This window comes from Amphiura filiformis, chromosome 7 (genome assembly GCF_039555335.1).
Source record: "Amphiura filiformis chromosome 7, Afil_fr2py, whole genome shotgun sequence".
Classification (NCBI taxonomy): domain Eukaryota; kingdom Metazoa; phylum Echinodermata; class Ophiuroidea; order Amphilepidida; family Amphiuridae; genus Amphiura; species Amphiura filiformis.
In genome coordinates this window covers 2,418,013-2,440,766 of record NC_092634.1, presented here as the reverse complement: position 1 = coordinate 2,440,766, position 22,754 = coordinate 2,418,013, and the positions used below count along the sequence as shown (strand labels likewise).

General features: G+C 35.1%; 1 protein-coding gene across 1 annotated transcript in view; it reads left to right on the top strand.

The window, feature by feature from the left end:
* The first annotated feature begins 3,217 nt into the window (after positions 1–3,217).
* The window catches only part of LOC140156220 (uncharacterized), a 32,403-nt gene continuing 12,866 nt past the window's right edge, over positions 3,218–22,754 (top strand). The window contains exons 1-2 of the mRNA XM_072179221.1: positions 3,218–3,496; positions 16,968–17,121. Coding sequence (XP_072035322.1) covers positions 3,377–3,496; positions 16,968–17,121 — 274 coding nt within the window. The 5' untranslated portion in view covers positions 3,218–3,376. The remainder of the gene's footprint in view (positions 3,497–16,967; positions 17,122–22,754) is intronic.

Here is a 22,754-nt window from a genome sequence, read left to right as displayed (position 1 = left end):
CGCCGCTCCATGGATTTGCTGGTAATATATGCCATTGTAAACAAAGTACGTACAACGAAGACAAACGTCAAGGAGTTTTACCACATGGGCCGCAGACAACTGAGTTCTTTCTTGCAAGGAGTTATCTCTTTCCAGTCTAGACTGTATAATGGGGAGCGCTTTGTCCACAGGCACAGATGTAAACAGTGCTGTTACATCATACGAACGAAGCTCTTCATCATCCTCAACGCGTTCATTTTTGATGCAGTCAGCGAAATGTTGCGAGTTGGAAATGTGGTGTTTTGTCTTACCAACCAACGGAGATAAGATGTCCGCCAAATGTCTAGCACAATTATTAGTGTTAATTGAGATGAATTAGTGTTAATTGAGATGAAACAAACGTGAACTTGATCTTGAAGTAAACATCTCAAAAAAGTAACTAACCCCCTTAAATAATGGCCATTATTAAAATTGTCTAAATATTGACGCCACAGCGTACATTTAAATCAATGTAACCCAAGATTTGAAAGTTGCAGTAAATTCTATTGATTTTGTATTCTTTGTAATGGAAGGAAATCTGTGTAATGATATCTGAGTGTTTTTGTATTGCTGTAAGTTCAACTTTCAAATCTGGACCTTACTTCATTGAATTGACCAGTGTTTTATTGTTTTCTGGGCTATCGTATCAAATGAAGTGTCAAAATGCATAGAAATAAATTCTGCTTCCAACTTATTTTACAGATTTGTAATACAATCGCACTTCTTTGAATAATGGCCATTAATTAAGGGGGGTTAGTTACTTTTTTTGAGATGTTTATTTGTTATCTGGAGACACTCACATAAATGACGGCATGGCCATGCATCGTCAAGTCAATGTCCAGGAAACACAAAATGTTTTCGACATTATTCGTAAAGGGTTAGAAAAGGTTGCCAGAAAACGTTTAAATGTCGGCTTATATCAAGGACATATAAAGGGTATAAATGTCTTCATAACATTCAAGAACACCTTTTCAAAACGTATTGCAAAATATTCTAACATAAATATTTTATAACAAATATTTGCAAAATATATTTTACAATAACATTTTAACAACATTTAAAAAAAAAAATACTGCTACAGTGGTTTTTCATTCAAAACGTTTTGAAACCTTTTCATGATCTTTATCAAATTTAATGTTGAGATTTTTTTGCCAAAACCGAATCCAAAAATATAACCCGCTTAAAATATTTTAAAACAATCTGTCTTTACTGGTCATGGATCCTTCATTCACAATTGGTCTACCCCAATGGAGACACAATAGATTACGTAACGCATTGTTCCTTTGTGCTGATTTGATTTGCCGACAAGCTATTCATCGAGCGGTAGGCCTACCGTTTGTTCAGGACAAAAGGGTTCCACCATTAAATCAGTAACTGGCCCGACAGCGTATTAACGCTTCACCAGGCATGATACAGTCAATAAGTGATCAAAAGAAAGTCGCCCACTGAACGAGAGGTACGTTTTGTTGTCATATAGCACACGGGTGTGATTGAGTCTTCGCCAGCACACAATATCAAACTTTACCGTCGATGTACAGTTATTTACCACCCGCCTTAATTTAGGCGCCTCATTTAAATAAATTGAATAGAGTTGCTGATCGATTATCCGTAACAACGTGGCGGATTTAGGGATGAGGCGCATGTACCCTCTTCAGAAGTAAGGAACTTTTGCAAATTTGGTGGACCATTCTGATACTATTGTTGTGTAAAATGTTAGTTTGAAAAAGCCGAAAAGTGGTGAAATGAAGGCTCGATTGAAGCCGAAATAGTTCCTGTATTTAATGTATTAAAGTAATGTTTATGGTCTGGGCTACAGAGGAAGTTTAGTTCATTTAATCAGGGATAGGCTACTTAATGCATGCTCGGGTTCAAAAGTTATCCGAGTCAGTATTTGTTTGATTAGTTAAAGGGTGTTGGAAACGAGATGAGCCAATTTGACTTTTTTGGTAATCCTGGCTCAAATCTTACCACATCAAGTTGGTATACCTGGCTCGAATCTTACTACATCAACTTGGTATACCTGGATCTTACCACATCAAGATACCGATGATCAAGTGTATATTGACCAAGATAACCCAACTTTAAAACAAACGGAACATAAATACGCAGGAAGAATCAATACCCTGTGATTTATGACGTCGTATCGTTCTGAAAAGCCATCTTTTGTAATGAAATATGTATATTTGTATGACAGTTGGTAAATTTGTTTTCTTTACAAATAGAAAACATCATAAGTATCAGTAATAGATTCGTGACCATAATTGTGCATTGTACAAACCTTGGGCCGTTTATATCCATACGAGTAAATCTATACTTCCTAACTCACCATTCCACCTGTTGGAGTTTAATAGAGTATACCAAAAAGACGCAACTATTATTTCAATAATAAGGAAAATGTTGTCTATTTTTATGGGTTGTTTTAATTTTTTTATAGCTTGGTTTAATTTGACGCTAAGCAGGCTCAAAATTAAGAAATTTAATCACGTCAGTTACCATGGTTGCTGAGAGAAAGTCTGATGCCGGGTAGAATGAAGAAAACAATGAATGGATTTTTTGTGATTATTGCTCTGATTAGCCCAACAAAACCTGATTAGCCGAACAAAAACAAATATACATGTATTTTGACATCATTAACATGTTAACGAAGATATCAAAAAACATTTTAATTTTTAATAACTATTAATATGATTCTTTGTGGGTTTACATTACCATTCAATATTTCATTCATAACATTTATGCTCGAGGCTAGCCAAGGTTGCACAGTAACAAAATATTATTTTGAAGTATGTTAATGCTCTGCATGCTAGCCATAGGCTTCAACATCAAAAGTCCCAAGTTTGAGATATTTTCTCAAAATATCAAGAGCTATCTTAAGAACTACTGAACCAATACTAGGCTTGTTTGTACTCATTTTAATGCATTTTTCATGCTGATTCCAAATATGGTCATGAAAAATTTACAATTCTGAAATTTTTGCATTTTTAAATTTTTTTTGAAACATGTCGTCTGCAGTCGACACCCGCGTGAAGAGAGTTAAGTAGAATAAAGAAACCATAAACTGCGTCAGCATTTCCACAAAAGATAAGAAAGATACATAAATGATTTTCTCCTTTTCATACGCAGGCGTGTTGGAGGTTTGACTCAGATTGTTTTACTATGAATTCATTTAACAATTTGTTTTTCACAAGAGGAAGAAGCTCAGTACGTGAGCAAACACTGCCCATTATCTCAAATCTCACTAAATACATCACAAAGTGGGCGTGTCTATTCTTTCAAAGTTGAACAACGCCAATAAGACAACTCGGGATTTTTAAATTTGTTAGTAAAAAAAGGAGAGGATTTGGAGATCCGAACAGACATGGCGGTAGCTTGGTGGACTTATCAACTCCTAGTAGTTTTTATATGTGGGTCATTACTTTTTCAACTTAGTAGATCAGCAGCTATATCAAATAGAGGAGATAGGATTCGCCAACAAAGTGTAAGTTTTACTCATTTTTACATTGTTATTGTACTGCAGCAATTAGCGTTCGCTTTACCAGGCTCTGCATAGTATTGGTGCTTTCCCTCTGCAAAATTAATATATTATATTTAAATGGAATATTTAATTAATTGGAAAGTTTATTAGCGATTCTATAATGCGTCTGTTTTTAAAAACATGTGTTTAGTTTCCTTCAGGGATCTGGAATGAGCGTTTTGAGCGTTTCGACAGTATTTTTTGTGGGACATGAGAGCATATTAGACATATCGAATAGCACTCTGAATACGAAGAATGTCTTTCTGATATCAAATAATTTTCATTTTTTGAAATTCACGATATAATACAAATTTTATGACAAATTATTAAAATTTGATATTTTTCACATTTTTGATATATAACAGTCCTCGAAGTAAATTTTATAAATCTAATGATATATTCTTAAAGTGTATGGGAGGAAAAGCCGACGATCAATTGAAAATTTTGACCTTTCATATTGAAGATATGTTTTCTTTTCCCAAAAAGACCTATTTTTTTGGTGTTTTGGGAAAAATCCATATCTTCAATACGAAAGGTCAACTTTTTCAATTGATCGTCGGCTTTTCATCCCACCTACATACACTTTAAGTATAAATCATCAGATTTATAAAGTTTACTTCGAGTACTCTTAAATATCAAAAATATCAAGTTTTAATTATTTGCCATAAAATGTGTATTACATTGCAAATTTCAAAAAAACAAAATTATTTGATATCAGAAGGACATTCTTCGTATTCAGAATGCAATTGGATATGTCTGATGTGCTCTAATGTCCCACAATAAATAGTGTCCAAACGTTCATACCCCATCCCTTAATGCATTCGTTACATGATAATATTTATGCACAATATTTACAACTTGTCGTTCATAGCAACTTCGTTATGTAAAATCCTTCCAAATATTATATTTTTCAACCTCTTACGCTACGGAGACCTAGCGGTACGGGTTCTGACGCATAAACTTTGGGCTGCGGGTTCGAGCCCCTTCGCGGCGGTGGTGCTTTCGTGTTGCATGTGCCCTTAATCTCTCGCCACCCAGGTGTATAATAGACCATTTCATATCAAGATAGGAAAAGTTCGAAAAACCGCGCTATTTATTCAGTAAGCTAGGGGGTCCAATTGTACCCAAACTGACGGACAAGTAATGTCAAGAATTACGGTACCCTTTTGCGCGAAAATACAGCTTATTAAGCCAATGTGAACATGTGGTCATCGGTTTAGATATTTTCCTAGCATATTGCGCTAACACATAAGCTACTTGGTTTTTCACAATAAGATACCAATGGAAAGAAATGATCAAATGTTCGCCATTTTTCGTCAATTAATCAGTCTCTTAACAAGACATCCCACCACACGCTTGAATGCACATTGAGTATCCTTGGTACCTCTCTCATCCATAATTGATCGTCGAAAATTCATCGTAGTTAATGATGCCTGTTACATATTGGAACTTCGCACTGTACATGATGCTGCAGAGGTACTTTTATGCGCGCGCGACAGCGGAAATTATTTCATGCTTCGGGTTTTATCGGAATGACTCAGTTTGAAAATGTTTTTATAGTGCTGGGAAGATCAAACAGAAGGATAATATTTTGGTTGTGTGAATTGTTATATATTTCAGTATTTATAATGATGACAAGAGGTGTAGATTTTGGTATAATCTCCGTTTTTGAATATTTTAAGGGCCAAAATGTAAGTTTTTAATGATAATATGTGTCTTGCTTCCACGAAATGAGCGTAAAGTCGCCAGATGTTATTAGAGAACTAATTTGCAATATTCTTAAGATTGTTATTTAGCATAGTTTCTAAGTTATTAGGATCATTAGATTTACAGAGAAAAGATGTGTCATCTGCATACATTATGACTTTACAATCAACAGAGCGAGGGAGGGAATTTATGTATATCAAGAAAAGTAAGGGCCCAAAGATTTTTCTCAAAAAAAATAACTACACACTGGTAACACAAGTTATGTATATTATACGGGCAAGGAATCCAATTACTTCACTGAAATTTCAGTGATTCAAGATAAGTGGTTCATTATATAAGTTAAGAAATGAGGTACATTCTAGTGGTACCTCTTTTCTTATCATAAATAACGTACCGCTTGTCTTGAGTCACTGAAATTCCAGTGTAGTAACTGGATTCCTTGCCCCTATAATATACATAACTTTTGTTACCAGTGTGTTATAATTTTTTGAGAAAATTGCAAAAAATAGTCACAAATTTATCAAGGGTGTAGTATCAATTAGATGGGAAACTGGAAAATGCTAATGAAACGTTACATAAATAAGCTAGCGATGAACAAATATGAGGTGAAGCCAATTTCAAAAGTGATTTATTGACATCATCTAAACCATCTGTCTTATTGGACGAAAGGTCATTAATACATATTAAGGTACTATCAAATTCAAATTTATTAGTACTATCACTTACTGCAGCAGCAGAATTACCTGTATTATTAATGTAAATATTCTTAAATTTAGCAGCAAGGGTTTTACTTATATTGGTAAAATAAGAATTAAATTCACCTGCAATCTCTGCATTATTAAGCTTATCATATAGACTGGTGTGAACTTTTATTTATAGCAGGAGTTTGTACTATTTTGGAGTTGGAGTTTGCGGGCTATTTTGAAAAAGTCATGATTGCACATGCAGGTACTTCTTTTGAAAATCCTAAACAAGGTATATAGCAGACGCTGATAGGGTATGTAGCTTATAGAACACGGATAACGTCTATTAGCAAGGTGTTTGGGCAGTTCTATGACGTCCACCCGTCATTTACATCTATTCAACATATGGTAGGCCTATAGACGAATCCAACGAGCCAAGTCATGGTCAGGATTTGGTCAGCTATATTTGGTTCCCCGCATGCACGAAACAGGTGTTGCGAGTGCCCAATTGGGTGGATTAAACCCGCTTAAAATTCGATATTAGATTCTTTTGTGTTGTAAACTGTTATCATTCTTTTGTCTACGTGTAACACGGGTGATAGAATGCAGTTTAAAATACCCTTCAAGGCCGCATCATTTCACATTTTAGGTGAGGTAGCTGGGTCCCCGTCGCGGCTATGGCTGCCATTGGGGAGTAGGAATGCGTGAAATTTTGCCAAAAGTCGTGTCTTGTGTTGTAAATTGCCTTATCTTGACATTGAAATCCTGTCTAGAAATTCACGCAGTCACAAAATGAAAAAAAATTTCAAATGCAAAAATTGCACCAATGATATTGTGTAATTATTATATTAATTAAATAATGTTCATGTTAATTCCAAGTACATTGTTTCATCTAGTATGATTAGCGAGGATTAAGATCTTAGATTATAATTTATTCATGAGCTTTCATGAATGTATATAAAATAATTGTGAATGAATAGGCGAGGGTGTTTACCAATAATGCATGCCTAACGCAATACTATTGGTATTCAGATACATCCCACTGAATTACGTGTGGACCAAGTGATTCTGCACCCTCTGACGTAAAACTGCTGCTATTTTGTCACTTTAGCTTCTTTATCTCTAATTTTTTAAACGCATATTCTTAGAAAAATATATATTTAATATTTAATATGTAACACTTAAGAATAGCTGCTCTAAACTCCGAGAAATTAACCTTTCAAACTTATGAGGGTAAAGTTGGATCACCCTGACGTATAACAACTACATAAAAATATGAGTTTCTTAGAACGCAATTTGCCAAAGAATCATTGCATTTACAAAAATAACATAAATGCTAAAAATATAAAAGTAACAACAAAGCAATTAAAACAAGTGTATCTTTAAGGTGGTACTACATCTCTTGATAATTGAGATTATTTTTGCATTTTTCTCAAAAACTAATAACACTCTTTATAACAAAAGTTATGTTTATTATCGGGGACAGGAATCCAGTTAGTACACTGAAATTTCAGTGACTCAAGACAAGCGGTACGTTATTTATGATAAGAAAAGAGGTACCGTTTGAATGTACCTCATTTCTTAACATATATATTGAACCACTTGTCTTGAATCACTGAAATTTCAGTGAAGTAATTGAATTCCTTGCCCCTATAATATACATAACGTTTGTTACCATTACTTTATTTTTGAGAAAAAGACAAAATTAGTCACAAAATTTATCAAGAGGTGTAGTACCACCTTTAGCGCTTCTTGGAATTGTTTGTAGATGTTGTGGCGCAGACCATTCTATGCTTGAATAGCAGCAGCAAGAAACCTGAGTTATCCAACAACAGAATCGATTTCTTTATTGGGGCGCGAGGGGTTCTTTGAACTAAGATAATGATTTGTCCACGAACCATAGTCGAAGTCATTTATTATGTTTATAACATTTAAAAGGACATTTTTTCGTCACTTGCATTCTCCTTTAAGAGCTTCTTGGAATTGTCTATGAGTCTGCCCTGTTGTGTTGTGGCGCAGACCATTCTATGCTTGAATAGCAGCAGCAAGAAACCTGGGTTATCCAACAACAGAATCGATTTCTTTATTGGGGCGCGAGGGGGCCTTTGTGCCCGAACCATCGTAATTATATAGATGAAATGTGCAAAGCATGATCTTTTAGGATTGGTATAGACCCTATGCAATAAACCAACCGGAACGGTATCAAATGAACTGACAGCCATGTTGGAGGACATTATGACAGAGGGAAAAGTCTCTAGATCAATTACACAATCATTCATACCTGTCACATGTTTTATTGTCATGTGAAATTCGCTGCGGAGGCAGGCGGTGATGGAAGCGATATCGCCAATTTTGAGGTCGCCATTGGAGTAACACATAATCATGAAATCTTCACAAACAATTATAAATTTGTTACGTGGTGTCAAAGCAAAATTATCTTACTCTAAAACCGTCGGGGTTCGACAAAGTACCCCACTGCAAGTATGTTAAGTTTCCATTTGTAATTGCTAACCGTGTATTTTGAATGGGGCTGTCAGCCCTGTATCTTCGCCAGCCTCGTACGTCACGTGTTGCGCTTACTATGCCGCCTATGCGGAGACTTCCTGGAAGACGTTGTATTGCATACACCCTCTCTCTATATGAAGAGCAACCACAACCACATGTTTTTCATTTACTTGTGTGATAGAATCACAATTATTTTGACAAGTTTGACATTACCAACAACTGAACAGTGAATTGTACCATCAACAAGCCATTATTTACCACAACAATGCTGGTTAACAATATGCAGACTATTGTTCTCATTTGGGAACCAAAGGCCTCAAAGAGTATTGTTACTGTGCATCCATCCACTGTTTGCTTTGTAATGATACATCCAACTGAAATTATAATATCTATAGCATCACAACCCATTGCAATATCGCACAGGTAAATCAGAAACATGTGTTTGCGGACTTAACACGGTTTGGAAATAAGCTCTTAATAATAGTGCTGTAAGTGCTGTCACTCAAATATTTCAGTAGCGTACGTTTACCATTGTTAGTCTGTTCCACAGTCTCGGTTCGGTTCGGTCCCTTGATAATGGAACAATATGGCCTATAAAGATATGTCAAAGTCCTTTACCCCCAGTTCGTTCTTTAATACTCAGCGCCAACAACCTATTCATCTTTCTCCACAAATCGATGCCACCACACTGATTACACTTCCTATATATATATTGAATGCTAAAATTCAGTTACCGCTCCCATGTATTGGGTTGATTTTTAATGTTATATAGTTTACGTTACCAGTCGTTATCCATGGACCCGAGGGAGGGTATAATCATTGTCTTCAATTCCACGGATGAAGGCTTTTGACCAAATTTGACACTAATTTGACAAACATTGTGCAAAGTTTTCTCCCTTCCATTTAATTTAGTCATTATTTTAGCAGGTCAAGTGACAACATGTAGTATTTTGATTATCAATGTAATGAATGGCTTATCATTATGAATTTGTTAGCGCTCTTTAAGTAAAGTTATTGTTCATTGAATTTACAACCCCCGTATGACAAAACAGGCGAAACTAGTAGCATTTCGCACAAGATTTGCAATTTAAAGTGAATTGGACATTGCTCATTAAAATGAAGCTAGTATATATGGCTCTTTCATTTGTGCTTTTTCATTTAATGACATAAAATCTGACAAATGTTGAGATTTTGACTTTTAAAACCTACATTTTGGTCAAAAATTGTGCTTGAATAGGTCGTTTTCAACAGATTTACCACATTCGCATTGCTATAATCATTGAATTGCGTTATCTGTTGACGTAATGAGAAAAGTGTTTTTAGGGGGAAGTATTAGCTTAATACGTTAAAGGGGCCAAATTAAGTTAATTAGTTTCAAAAGCACTGAAAGCTCCCTGCGAGCTAAGCACTGAGTAAACACTGAGTATACAGTCATAATACACTACAATACAGTCATGCTTAACATGAACACCACACCCGCAACCCGCAAATCCTATGTCTGGTCTGATATTGGGTCACTCATACCATTACACAGGAGAATCTCACTTGAGTAATTAACATGAATTGTTTATTCAACTAAATTGTCAACATTATCATGTCAGTGTTCAAAGGCTGACTGCTTTTTAAGAACCTATTGTCAACAGTAAAGTGTTTATTGAATTAGGTCAAGTGTTTGATGCTTTTGTTTGACCATTGAAAGAATATCCAATTTCACTATTTTGAAGTCTCCAAAATCACCCAAATTAAATCAGATTTGCCAAACTGCGACCTAGCAAACACAAAAACGTTTTAAAAACGTTTTAAATAAGTTATATTTTGGCTTTTGGTTTAGGTAAAAACGTTTTAATAACATTAAAATGTCGTGTTATATAAAGGCCATGATAACGTTTTAAAACGTTTTGTATGAAAACACACTACAACAATATTTTTGATGTTTTCAAAAAAATGTTATTGTAAACTATTTTTACATACATTTTGCCAAATATTGTGTCAATACTTAAATAACATTATGTTAAAATGTTTGAACCCAGCAAACACAGAAATGTTCTTAAATGGTTTTTTCAAAACCTTTTAATAACATTTAAATGTCGGGTTATAAAAAGGTCATGAAACGTTTTTAAAACGTTATTGAAAATATTTTGGGCAAACATTGTTCGCAAAATATTTTTTCAACCCCAAAATAATATTCTGTTTAGAATGTTTTGTATCATGTTTTCAAGAATGTTTTTGGAATAATATTAAAACGTTTTTATACCCTTTATATAACCAGACATTTAAACGTTTTCTGTAAAAAATTTTTGTTTGCTGAGCAGTAGATTATAAAAAAATGTTTTTTAAGGTTATGAAAACGTTTTATACTCTTAATATAAACTTTATATAACCCGACATTTAAACGTTTTCTGACAACCTTTTATAACCTTTTGCGAATGATGTGGAAAACGTTTTGTGTTTGCTGGGGATTTGGTAGCCCAAATGGGTGACTTTTTAAGATTTTCCCCGCAACTTTTGACAATATCCTGTCCCATAAAGACAGATGGTTAACAAAAAAATGGGTAACTTTTTAGCAATATGCAGGTACAAGTCTGGTAAGGCTCACCGTAACTCACAGGTAATCAGTGTCTGGGCAAAATATTTTGGCCCATGTTGAAAATAAAGTGTTCTACAAAATTGTAAATTTATTTTGATTATTCTGAGACTGCACTTCAAATTGCGCTCCACCAGATGACATTACATACATTTCAAAATGGGGTGTAAAAAATTAACCATTACACCTGCCAAGTACATTAAAAAGAATATAAAATATCAGTATACCGCAAAAGACAGTGACCGCGAAAGACGGGTGACTGCTAGTTTTAATATATTTGTCTCATCATTTTGATTGACGAACCATGGTCATGATGGTATTATGTCACTGCAAGAGGAGGTAACCAATAACAATTGCTTTAAAATAATTTAAAAATTATATACAAATTTAACAGAAAACATATCATAGTTTAACACCCAGTGACCTTTTACGCCGTCCTCCAGTCACTTCCCTGGTTCAATTAAATTACATTACACTAATTGATTTAACATGCAATTAGACTTTCTATTCGTAAGAGCTGCATTTAAAAAAAGCATTTTACTATGAAAAAATACATTTAAAAAACCCCAAGGGACTTTGTTATACAGCAAATTTTCTCTTATACCAGTAAAAGCAATGACCCGTTGTAGATGTTGCGTTACGGCGGGTTTAAATTGTTGAAAATGTTGACCAAACGATTTTGCAGGTTATTCCATTCTCTTACTTACTGTTAACAATGGTTAATCCTTGGCAGAAAGGCAAATCTGTAAACGTCTTTGTTGGCGTAAATAGATTGATAAGCACTTATTGTCGTGGAGACGTGATTGATGCTGAGGAGACAGAGGCAGGTTTCCGACGGGTAGGGATAGGTGACCGGATGCAGGGAGAACTATGATATGATGACTGGTTTCTAGTTCAAAGGAAGGAATATCCAGCTCATCTGTCATTTTTGTGACATATCCCTTGGAAGTTGAAGTGAAAATGTAACAGGATTAACTACCATAGTAACAGGTTAATATAATTTTTGCACTGCAAGCAGGTTGCACCTATCACCTGTGAATGTCTGCATTCATAGATTGAATACAATACCACTCTTTTCAAAGATACTAGTCTTAAAGGTGCGAGTGATTAGCATGATATAAATATTCTATAGAATTACGATCTAAGTCTTTATCCCTTAACATACTAGTGCAGTGCGATATATCAAAAATTGTTTTAACCTATTCCTATGGTTGTGAAGGACATTTCTTTTTTCGTTTTTATTTTGAATGGCAAACACCAAAAATGACCGCTAGGAGATGTAAGCACAACCAAATCGTGTTTTTTTTGTCGTCTCTTGCTTAAATTTCAACGAATTTCTCCATTTAAAAAAATTAGATTTGGTGTAATATAGGTAAAATATCCTGTAAAATTAAATCCAAATGTGGACCGAATTTTAAAGAAAAACAAGAAAATTCAACTCTGACAGGCTGGTTTAGAAACTTGCTTCGCTCGCGTGCACAAAGCCCCCGTCTGCACAAAATCCTGTGAAACTATTCAAAAGGGTTCAAACCATATTTGGTAAGCAGTAAATAAGGGCACTTTTCCCCCATGTTTTTCAAGAAGCAGTAATAAAACTTGGTATTTGTTCAATTTTTCAACTCAAAACCCAGAAAAGATATCTTACCTTTCCCACAATCCTTTTCAACATAATACATCCCATCATTTCAACAATGACGCTCCCATTACTTATGTAGGTTTCCTTTGTTTTCATATTGAGACTTTCTGAGCATGGGTCGCTAGTCAAGAAATAAATATATTTTGCAAGATCTGGATGTGTTCTATTCACTGAGCCTGAATGATTCACTATCGCCCATGTCATGCCTGAGGCACAACATAGCAAATCAGTTTAAAGGGAAGAAATGCATTATGGGAAGTGTAAGATACGTTCGTTGCTTCTAAGCCACAACTCTTTCTTGTTTCAAGCCACGTGATTAAAATGGGAGATAAAATTATTGATTTATGGTTTTCAATGTCATAAGATATGTGTATTTTTAAGAAATAATTCAAAGAAATATTTGAAATAACTAACACAATATCAAAAAGACAACAATGCCACACGTTTTCCAATATTTTTACATTTTTTACCCAGCTAACAAGTGTAGCACAACCCCCCTTTGTGAGTTTCAATTTTACTGGGTTTTGATATTCCATTGCCATGGTAAAAAGTGCCTTTCTCTCACTGAAAAACATCTGTCATTTTGAAATTTTCTATGGCTGTTTTGAGAACATATTTGAACCTAAATCTGAAATGTGGAGGTTTATAAATAAACAAAACGGTATTTTTGACGCCTTTTTCGCACGGTTTCTGTGCCGAATGTGTGCAAAACGTATTAGCATAGGCGTTCGTTGTGTGACACATTGAGATCGAATGAGAACGTACATTTAAAATCTGGAGGGGCACCTTTCCCCACAATTTTCAAGAAAAAGTGATTTTTGAGATCTGTTTTTGCCACTGTTTTCATGCCGAATTTAATAGGTTTATGTAGGTAGCGTATTCGCTTGCATCTTAGCCGTCGTGTGGCCGATTGCGATGATTTAAAGACAGGGTTCAAGTTTACGTTGTTGATAATCAAAATTTCAAGAAATTTTTATTATAGTTTGATCGCTTTTTATCTTAACTTAACTCCCAAAATGTGTTGTTTACAGCACTGCTAAGCGTCCATTGCAGTAACCGGAGCAGATCAGTTACGTAATCCAATTAAAATGTGTTTAACAATAAGGCCTTCGCAACCGGCAGGCTGTTATGATTTGATCTACTGCTCAAATATATACTGCGCCAATAAAGTATCCTTACACTTGGAAAAATAATCACAAATTCCAAACTGAACAATAATGGGGTAAATTTGTTTTTGCAATAGATGCACGGTATAATCCTGCACATTATGACACCACATTGAATCCAACGTGACTTCAAGAAGCAAAGTTACAAGCAATTGAATAGACGAAGCTCCAGTTTTAAAAGTGACAAACTGGCCTATTAAAAACTCCACAGACTAGACATCTGGTTTGAGAGTGGTGAATGGCTAATTTATGCGTTTGGCTTTAATTTAAAACAAAGGGAACAAAAGAAAACTGAAACAAAAGAGCTGACAAATAAAATGAAAGTTATGAAAAGTACAGAGAAGTAAAAACTGATGTGTTGTCCCTTTGTTTCACTTGTTTGAATCTTTTTGCGCCTTGTATAGGCCAGTTTGTCACTTTTAAAACTGGACCTTCGTCTATTCAATTGCTTGTAACTTTATTTCTTGAGGTCACATTGGATTATATACGACTCCTATCTTTTATTCTCAATATGTACTAATATCATTATTATTATTGATACTCAAGACCTACAAAATGGAGAGTACAGTATTGGCAGAGTCCATCCAACATGCACTACGCAAAATTATTCCATGGTAAATTGTATTTCTGCTGACCTCGATACATGACAATAACTTCTTTAAGAAGTTATTTTCCAAGAATGATAATGCACAAATTTGGCGGGCCATGGTCATGACGTCAACCCCTATCTACTGTGTCTTTTGTTAGATAAGGGCTTCAGATTTTATTCATGGACCAAGGTTATGGTCAAATAACAACCCGTCAACAACCCGTCATTATGTGTACTTTGGATTAACAACATTATTATTAAAACGATCAGAGCGCATTTTGCAACCTCAAAAGTTCATATGTCCCGGTTTCAAGGGTTGCAATGACGTCATCTTCCGATCTTCCTCGATGACCTCTGGAGAATAGTGGAATGTTTGTAAACAGCCATGCATACGGTCATGATGGATATTTAAGAGTTGTACATATTATGAGCGTGAGTTTTCTACAAATTATATACTTTGAAAACTTGCTTGATTTATTGTTGTAATGAGTTATGTACGTTTCACAAAAGTCTTACTGTTCCAGCCATTTCAGCTCATTAGGTTAAATACCACTAATTATGTATTACACGGGTTTCAATGGGAAAATGCCTAATTTCGGGTGGAATTTTCTCATTTTCAGAACTCTCACAGTTCAATGCCACTAATATCAGGTGAAACTATATGATTTAGATGCCAAATGATCAAAAATTCAACATAGGTTGACCTGAGACTCTTCTTGTTTTAACGCACTGAACCGTAAACACCTTAAAATGACAGTGCGCCCTCGAAGCTGAAAGTTACAATATGATCATGATGATAGGGCGAATATTTACTAAAAACCGAAGCCGTGCGTATGAATTTTGGTACTATTACAACAAAAATGTCATATAATGAGAGAAAATGTACCATTTTGAAGCATACAACTCTAAAAAGTACTTTTTTGGCTGTATAACTTGATCAATTTCAGCGATTTTAATGCAGTCTTTTCGAATGCCATGAAAACAAATAGTTACTCGTCGTATTTCAATGTATCGCCCAGGCGTATAAGTGGTATTTAACCTTTACAACATAACACTAGAACCAAACGACCTACAGTAAAGTGTATTGTGGTATTTGAATTCTTCTACACACTCGCTATGAAATGATCAATGCAAATTTTGCCAAAGCTCACTACCATTCGCAAGATGCTGTGAACTACCAAATCGCAAGAGTTTAAAATAGTTGCTCTCCATAAGGGTATACTACGGATCATACTAGCTACGATCATACTGGCCAAAATTTCATGAATCGGAATGCAATCATGTATTGTGGAAAGATAAAAGTTACCACGGCTTTAATGGGTCCTAACCAGCGATCTGTTACTTCCATCCACTGATAGCTATAGATCGCCTTTCTGACTGCCACAACTGTAACAGTTATAAAGACATAAAACATAAACCTCAAAATAATGTGGTGTTTAGTCCTTTGTTTATACTTAAAAATGACAAATTTTGTAAAGATTGAATAGTCATTTTACATATAGCAAGAACGTTTAGAGAATACATTGAAGAAAATAATTTAGACATTAATAAGATGATGATATTGATAAGACGGGAAATCTGTGTGTCGTAATGTTTTGTGCAACTTGACCAGAATAAAAATCCATAACATTATCATTTGGAATCAACAAAAGATATTTTAAAGATATATGACCACATTCTTTCTTTTCTTTGGAGTATTTGAAACATGTATCTGAAAACGCAATAACAATGGTTTGCTGGTTCATAGTACAAACGGTCCTGACAAAAAAAAGCATGTATAGCAGACTTCCAACAAAGACGTTTACAAATTGCCTTTCTGCCACTGCCAAGAATTAACAGTAAGAGAATGGAATAACCTTCCAAATCATTTGGTCAACATAACAGACTTTCAACAATTTAAACCTGCAGTAACGCATGCTTTTTAGAGCAAATTTAAAATTGATATGAAAGGTTTGCTTTTTGATGGATCATAATTTTTTATCATTGATTAAAAAACGTCTTTGATCTCTTTATTTTTTTTTATTATGATAAAGTAAATCTTCCTGCCCTCTTACCTGTTCTAAAAAAGTTGCATAACCTAACAACAGTAAAGGGGATGTCGCTTCGGTTAATAATCAAATTAATTTTATTATCAAATTTAATAATATTGTCCAGGACGCATACCTATACTGCAGAGACACAATTTGTCAAATGGACACATTATTATATCAAAATGTTCAGAAGAGTCTTTGCAATTTTTCCAGCCAGATTGACAATTTTGTAACCCGCGCGTTTTATTTTGTGTGCATGGCGATAGTCACGCTATTTAATATAAGTACTTTTCTCATTTTCTAACCAAAAATGTCATAAACATTTTATGAACATTGTTTTGTCAATCTTACTGAGATATTTACTTAAAGATTAGTATAAATGCCCATTGCCATGAAAACTGCCTTATCTTTAAACTTCATGTGTTGTATTTGAGGCAATGAATTTGAATGCCAACAGAGAAAACAGAACTTTCATGATGCCTATAAATGCCTACAGTAATCTGACATGTCTTTTAATTCTTCTTGTTTATTGCAGATTTTTGATTTGTCACGGCCTGGGACAATAGACACCGAGTTAAATACAGATGTGAACAGCTTACAACTAGTCATTCAGAGAATAGTACAAAGAATTGAAGATTTGGACGAATTACGAAGGTCATTTGAAAATGCAGCTAGCAGGATATCAAAACGTAAGCAAAAACTAACGTAATGGCCTAGTCCAGTTGAAATCCATGAAAGACATGACCTTGATCTTCCACATAGGGTGTGTGAATTTCAAACAGGGCTACCTGAATGGATGATTCAAATTTACACCCGCCTGTGTCTTAGATTAAGGTAATGTTTTCCATAGGGGTGTAAGTATTTCAACTTGAACAGCCCATTTCAAATCCAAAGTCTGTTGAAATTCAAATAGTACTGTAACTGATTTTCAAATGATTTATCTGACGTTCGCGGTTCGCGTAGACGTTAGCATATCGTCAAGTTTCGTCAGCGTTATTTCCTAGATTTCAGCTGTTAAAAAAACAAACTCTGATATATCTGTGTACTCAGACATAATCACAGAGTAAGCACTCTTATGAGAATGCTCTGTGTGCTAGCTAAGAACAAGTTTTTTAAAATTAATTTTTCATGCAGAATTCAAATATGGTCATGAAAATTTAGCACTCTGAAATTTGTGAATTAAAAACAATTGAAACTTGTCGTCTGCAGTCGACACCTGCGTGGAGAGAGTTAAAATTAGAATTCAACACTATACTTGTTTATTTCGCTTTCAAGGAACTTTCTTGTCACTAGATCTGATGTTTCTTGGAAACGGCTAGAGAACTGCCTGATTAAATATGACGTCACCGAAGTTGGAACATTCATGTACTTGGTATTGTTGGTTTTATTCTGGTTGCCCCACACAGGATCTAGTTCCAACCATGTGTCTCGGTTCAATAAAGGTCCTTGTTTCTTGATTTCTTGGTTTCCGGCCTCCTGGGGAAGTCATCTATGAATTAATACCATCTTCTAAAGGGCACGAAGAGACCACCAAAGCCAACAAAGCCATTCAAAACCAAACTACCAAAGTTTGCGTTAAACAACTACCTTCAGAAAAGAAATGCCAGTGCTCCGGGTATGATCGCATTCCCTTGTGTGCAAGAAATGCCCTATACAACACGGCTACAACATGAAGTAATGTACAGCCTGTCTAAAAAAATTGGCAATTAGAAAATACTGATGTGACATGATGCTTACATCAACGTTCAAGGTAGCAGTCATAGCTTTTAAATACCGTTTGTTTTATTCATTTTGGTTTCGGCAATCCAGAGATCTGCTTCAGTAAACACAAATGTATGAAAACCCTTATGTGCCACTTTTTAAGAAATTGAATAGAATGTTATATCCAAATACCTCTACAGTTCAGTTAATAAATGAACATTCATTTGTAGGATTAGAAATGATTATTTAATAATTGCTCAGTATAATTGTATTGAAGACGGGCAGCAAGATGCATTGCTACAAGTGACGGTCACGCAGAAGGAAGGGGGTTCTGAGTGACCCATGTACACGAACAATAATGTTAAAGACCAAACAGTAAAATGGACTAAACTGTTGATTTCAAGCAATGTCGGATTCAGCACTCGGAAATGTGCTTATGATTTGATAAAAATCATCATGAATTTTAAATCTTTAGTATAAAATGTCAAACGAATAGTTATGATGTGCAATATTTTGTTGACATGATTTTAATTTTACAACAGAGTGTGCAATATTTGTCTGTCTTTTTACATGTCTTGAGTGACAAAGAGAACAGTATTTACCATGATAAAATCACTGACATTGTACACGTATTTAATCATGTTAATTTTGCAGCAGAATGTGAAATATGTATTTATCTTTTAATCTGTTTTAAGTCGAAAAAGAGAATTATTATACCTGTATCATGATAAAATAGTAAAAACAGTAAAAACAATTTGTATTGTTGTGTTATCGATGCATTCTTTTGATTTCACGAAGGAACTCTTGATAAACTTGATGTTATCATTGATTTACATGTACAGTCCTCTTCCCTAGTAAAAAAATACCAGCACAATTGTGATTTTACCCTTTCGTTGTTAACTAAACATATCTCGAGATTAAAACAAACAAATTGAACAGAACAAACGGCATTCGAGAGCTAAGACTGCGCCCTTGACGTTTTTTTCTAATTGCCAAAGAGGGCGCTTTCCACTTGCACAATTTTTTTTTTTGAGACAGGCTCTATGTGGAGAACAGCTACAAGATATATGAGCTGGAGACCTGGAGAGACAATTCTTATATCCAAAGAAGAGCACCAATGACCCTTCCTGATTCAGACCTAATACAGTGAATAACTCTAGCTAGTGGCAACCTCGGAATGAGTATTCTCGCTCAAAGAACCATCAACTACATGACAGAGAACAACTCTATTGACCAATCCATTCCGAAGGGTTTCATGGGGAGGATATCAGGATGTGTGGAACACACAGAAGCATAAGTGGAACTAAAATGCGCCAAGATGTCAAAAAGAACGGCAAAGCGATTGTGATGACATGGCTGGACCCGCAAAATACATACGGTACTGTGACACACAATCTTGTATAATCCGCTCTAGAGTGGTATCATGTTTCAGACCACATCAAGAAGATCATATTCAAGTACTATAATGAGCTATTCATACGTGTGAAAACAACTGAATGGACACTGCATCATGACATGGAGAGTTCAGTCTAGAATGTCTATCTGCACCAAATACCTGACGCAGTGGGCAAGAATAAGCAGATGTGCCACCACCAGCGCTCTGTACGGGAGCAGAAAACACAGTGATTTGAAACTGAAAAGCATACCACTTCAGTCAAAATGTATGCAAGTAACGAAGTATTAGCTATACAAACTCTCTAGAGATTGAAATACCTAGATACTAGCTCTTCAGCATTAATGCAAATGCATAGAAAGAAAGAAAAGCAAAATCAGGTGGAATGGTTTGAAAGCAGACCGAACACCACCTATTCCTGAATGAGATGGATATGGACAAAAAGTCATCAAGAACATAGGAAATGCCTCACCGGGCTAATGAAAGATGTAGACGAGGAGGGCATGTTGGTCTACATTTACGGATGTGCGAAATAAGGTCAGTGATTGAATTGTGAGTCTGCCATGCGTCTGAACACCAGAGTTGCTGTCCTTCCTAATCAAGGCAATTCATGATAAACTTCTATCTCCTCCCAATCTGAAGATGTGGGGCAAGAACAATCTAGGAATCCGCCAACTACGTCATCGTCGCCACTGCAGGCTGTTTCACATCCTCCTGGTTGCAGCTACTCATTACAAAGAGGAAACTTCGTGGCTCGTGCATTAGACGCATCAACAATTCAGTACGCGTGCATTATTTTGTCTTATTTCTTCCCCAACTAGTATTACGCGTTCATTAACCTGTAATTATCATCATACCGCTGACAGTCCATGCGGAGGAGAATCCTGGGAGGAGAATCTATTAAATGCATACGCTAGGAAGATCTACAAAATAGCCTACCAAGATCTAGGCCGCGAGAGCAGAGGATAGTCTACGTACTACTTTCCAACAGAACTAGTAAGCAAGGGCTTCTGCAATACAAATCAGTCAACAAATGTCTTGCATCCCTGGGCAACCTTAGAGGAAACAAGACAACTGATACAACAGCCAATATTGCACTCAGAGCGAGCTACGTCATCGGGCTATGCAGGAGATCAAAAGCAAATCCAGGCATATGGAGCTATAAACAACACTAGCAATATGCTCTGGGAAATTGGATGGTTAAGAGCATGTTAAGCTCACAAAACTAGCTTTAACCCGCCAAAGTCTGGTCTCAAGTCCAGACACCTAAGCACGCTAATATAGATAGAGATATACTGCAAAAGAGGAATTCCCCTACTATTAAAGTGACCTTTACAGAGTGATTTACCAGGAGTGTTTGTCTTAAAACGGATACAAATAGGCTCCCAAGGTGAAGGCGCTGTTGTCCTAATGAACTAATCCCTGGACGACTAGAACGTAATAGTATTTGACGGCAGAATGGATGACCAGTTCAGGGACATCTTTTGCCTATTATAGGGTTTTGCTGTCCGTTATCTGAACACCTGCTATTTGGATTGCAGTATTGATAGCGATTATAGCTAGAGGTCTACAATGGCCCAAATATGATGAAATTAAGGACAGATGTGCGCACAGAAGTAAAGTCATAGTTATGTCTTTCACAGCATAACATTTAGATATATTTCATTATATTGAAATTTAACTTCATTCAGTAGGATAAAGACGGGTTTATTGCCCAATGAAATTTTGTTGTCTTAAAAGGTGGTAGACTTGGGATTGGGTGATAAAAATGTCATTTTATGAGGTTTTCGTATGATATTCTCCAAACATTTAGCTTTCGTTTACTTTTTATACTGCGCCAAGAAAGTATCCTTACACTTGGAAAAATAATCCCAATTTCTAAACTGAACCATATTGGGGTAAATTTGTATTTTTTATAGATGCACTATCTAATCCGGCACATTTTGACACCCCATTGAATTCAATGTGACTTCAAGAAGCAAAGTTACAAGCATTTGATTAGATGAAGGTCCAGTTTTAAAAGTGACACACTTGCCTATTCAAAATTCCACGGACTAGACATTTGGTTTGAGAGTGGTAAATGGCTAATTTGTGTGTGCCTTTAATTTAAAACAAAAGGAACAAAAGAAAACTGAATCAAAAGAGCTGACGAATAAAATGCAAGTTATGAAAAGTACAGAGCAGTAAAAACTGAAATGAATACTGCTTTAAGTTAAGTTTCATTGAAGAAACTGTGTTGTCTCTTTGTTGCACTTGTTGAAATCTTTTTGCGCCTTGTACATGTTGTATAGGCCAATTTGTCACTTTTAAAACTGGACCTTCGTCTGTTCAATTGCTTGTAACTTTACTTCTCGAGGTCACATTCAATGTGGTGTCATAATGTGCAGGATTAGATAGTGCATCTATTACAAAAACAAATTTATCCCTATACGGTCCAGTTTTGAAATTATGATTATTTTTCCAAGTGTAAGGATACTTTCTTGGCGCAGTATATTTGATCAAAGTTGAAAATTCCGTTCAAAATTTACAAATGAAAAATTGTCCACAGAAAATGATTAATGATTATAATTAGTGTTATCCCATATTAATACGCGCATTCTATTTCTTATGTAATCTATTGTTTTCAAGCAGTGACATTTTAGATATCATTGAATACAAATTAATTAAAGATCAACATATTGTTGCATTAAATATCAAAATGTTACAACAGTAAAAATAATCACATTCTAATCATCAAAATTATGTTAATTAGCTTGTTGAAATTCATTATTGATTTTGTAAACTTTAAAGTTCATTTTCTCATATTTCATATTTTCATAAATTCCGGAATTCAAAAAAACATGGAAGCAAAACTCTACCATACTACTGGCCTCATATTTGGAATGAATATGCTTTAATCCCTGATCTGTGCATTGAGCCAACTTTTAAAAATGTTGCCATTTCACATGACATGATTCTTGGACACAGTTTTAGCTATTAAAATAGCTTTACTCGTGCATGATCATGATTAGACACATCAACATCTCAGTACGCGTGTATTTTATGTACAATTTCACCCAACAAATGATACGCATTTATTAACATATAAGCGCAGATGCTGCCTTGTGGTAGGTTTTGATTGATATTATTTATTTTTAAAATTTTATGGATATTAAAATGTTTCAAAGTAACAGATGCAAGTCGCACATATAACAAGCTCATATCTATATAAAGAGAAAGAAATACAGT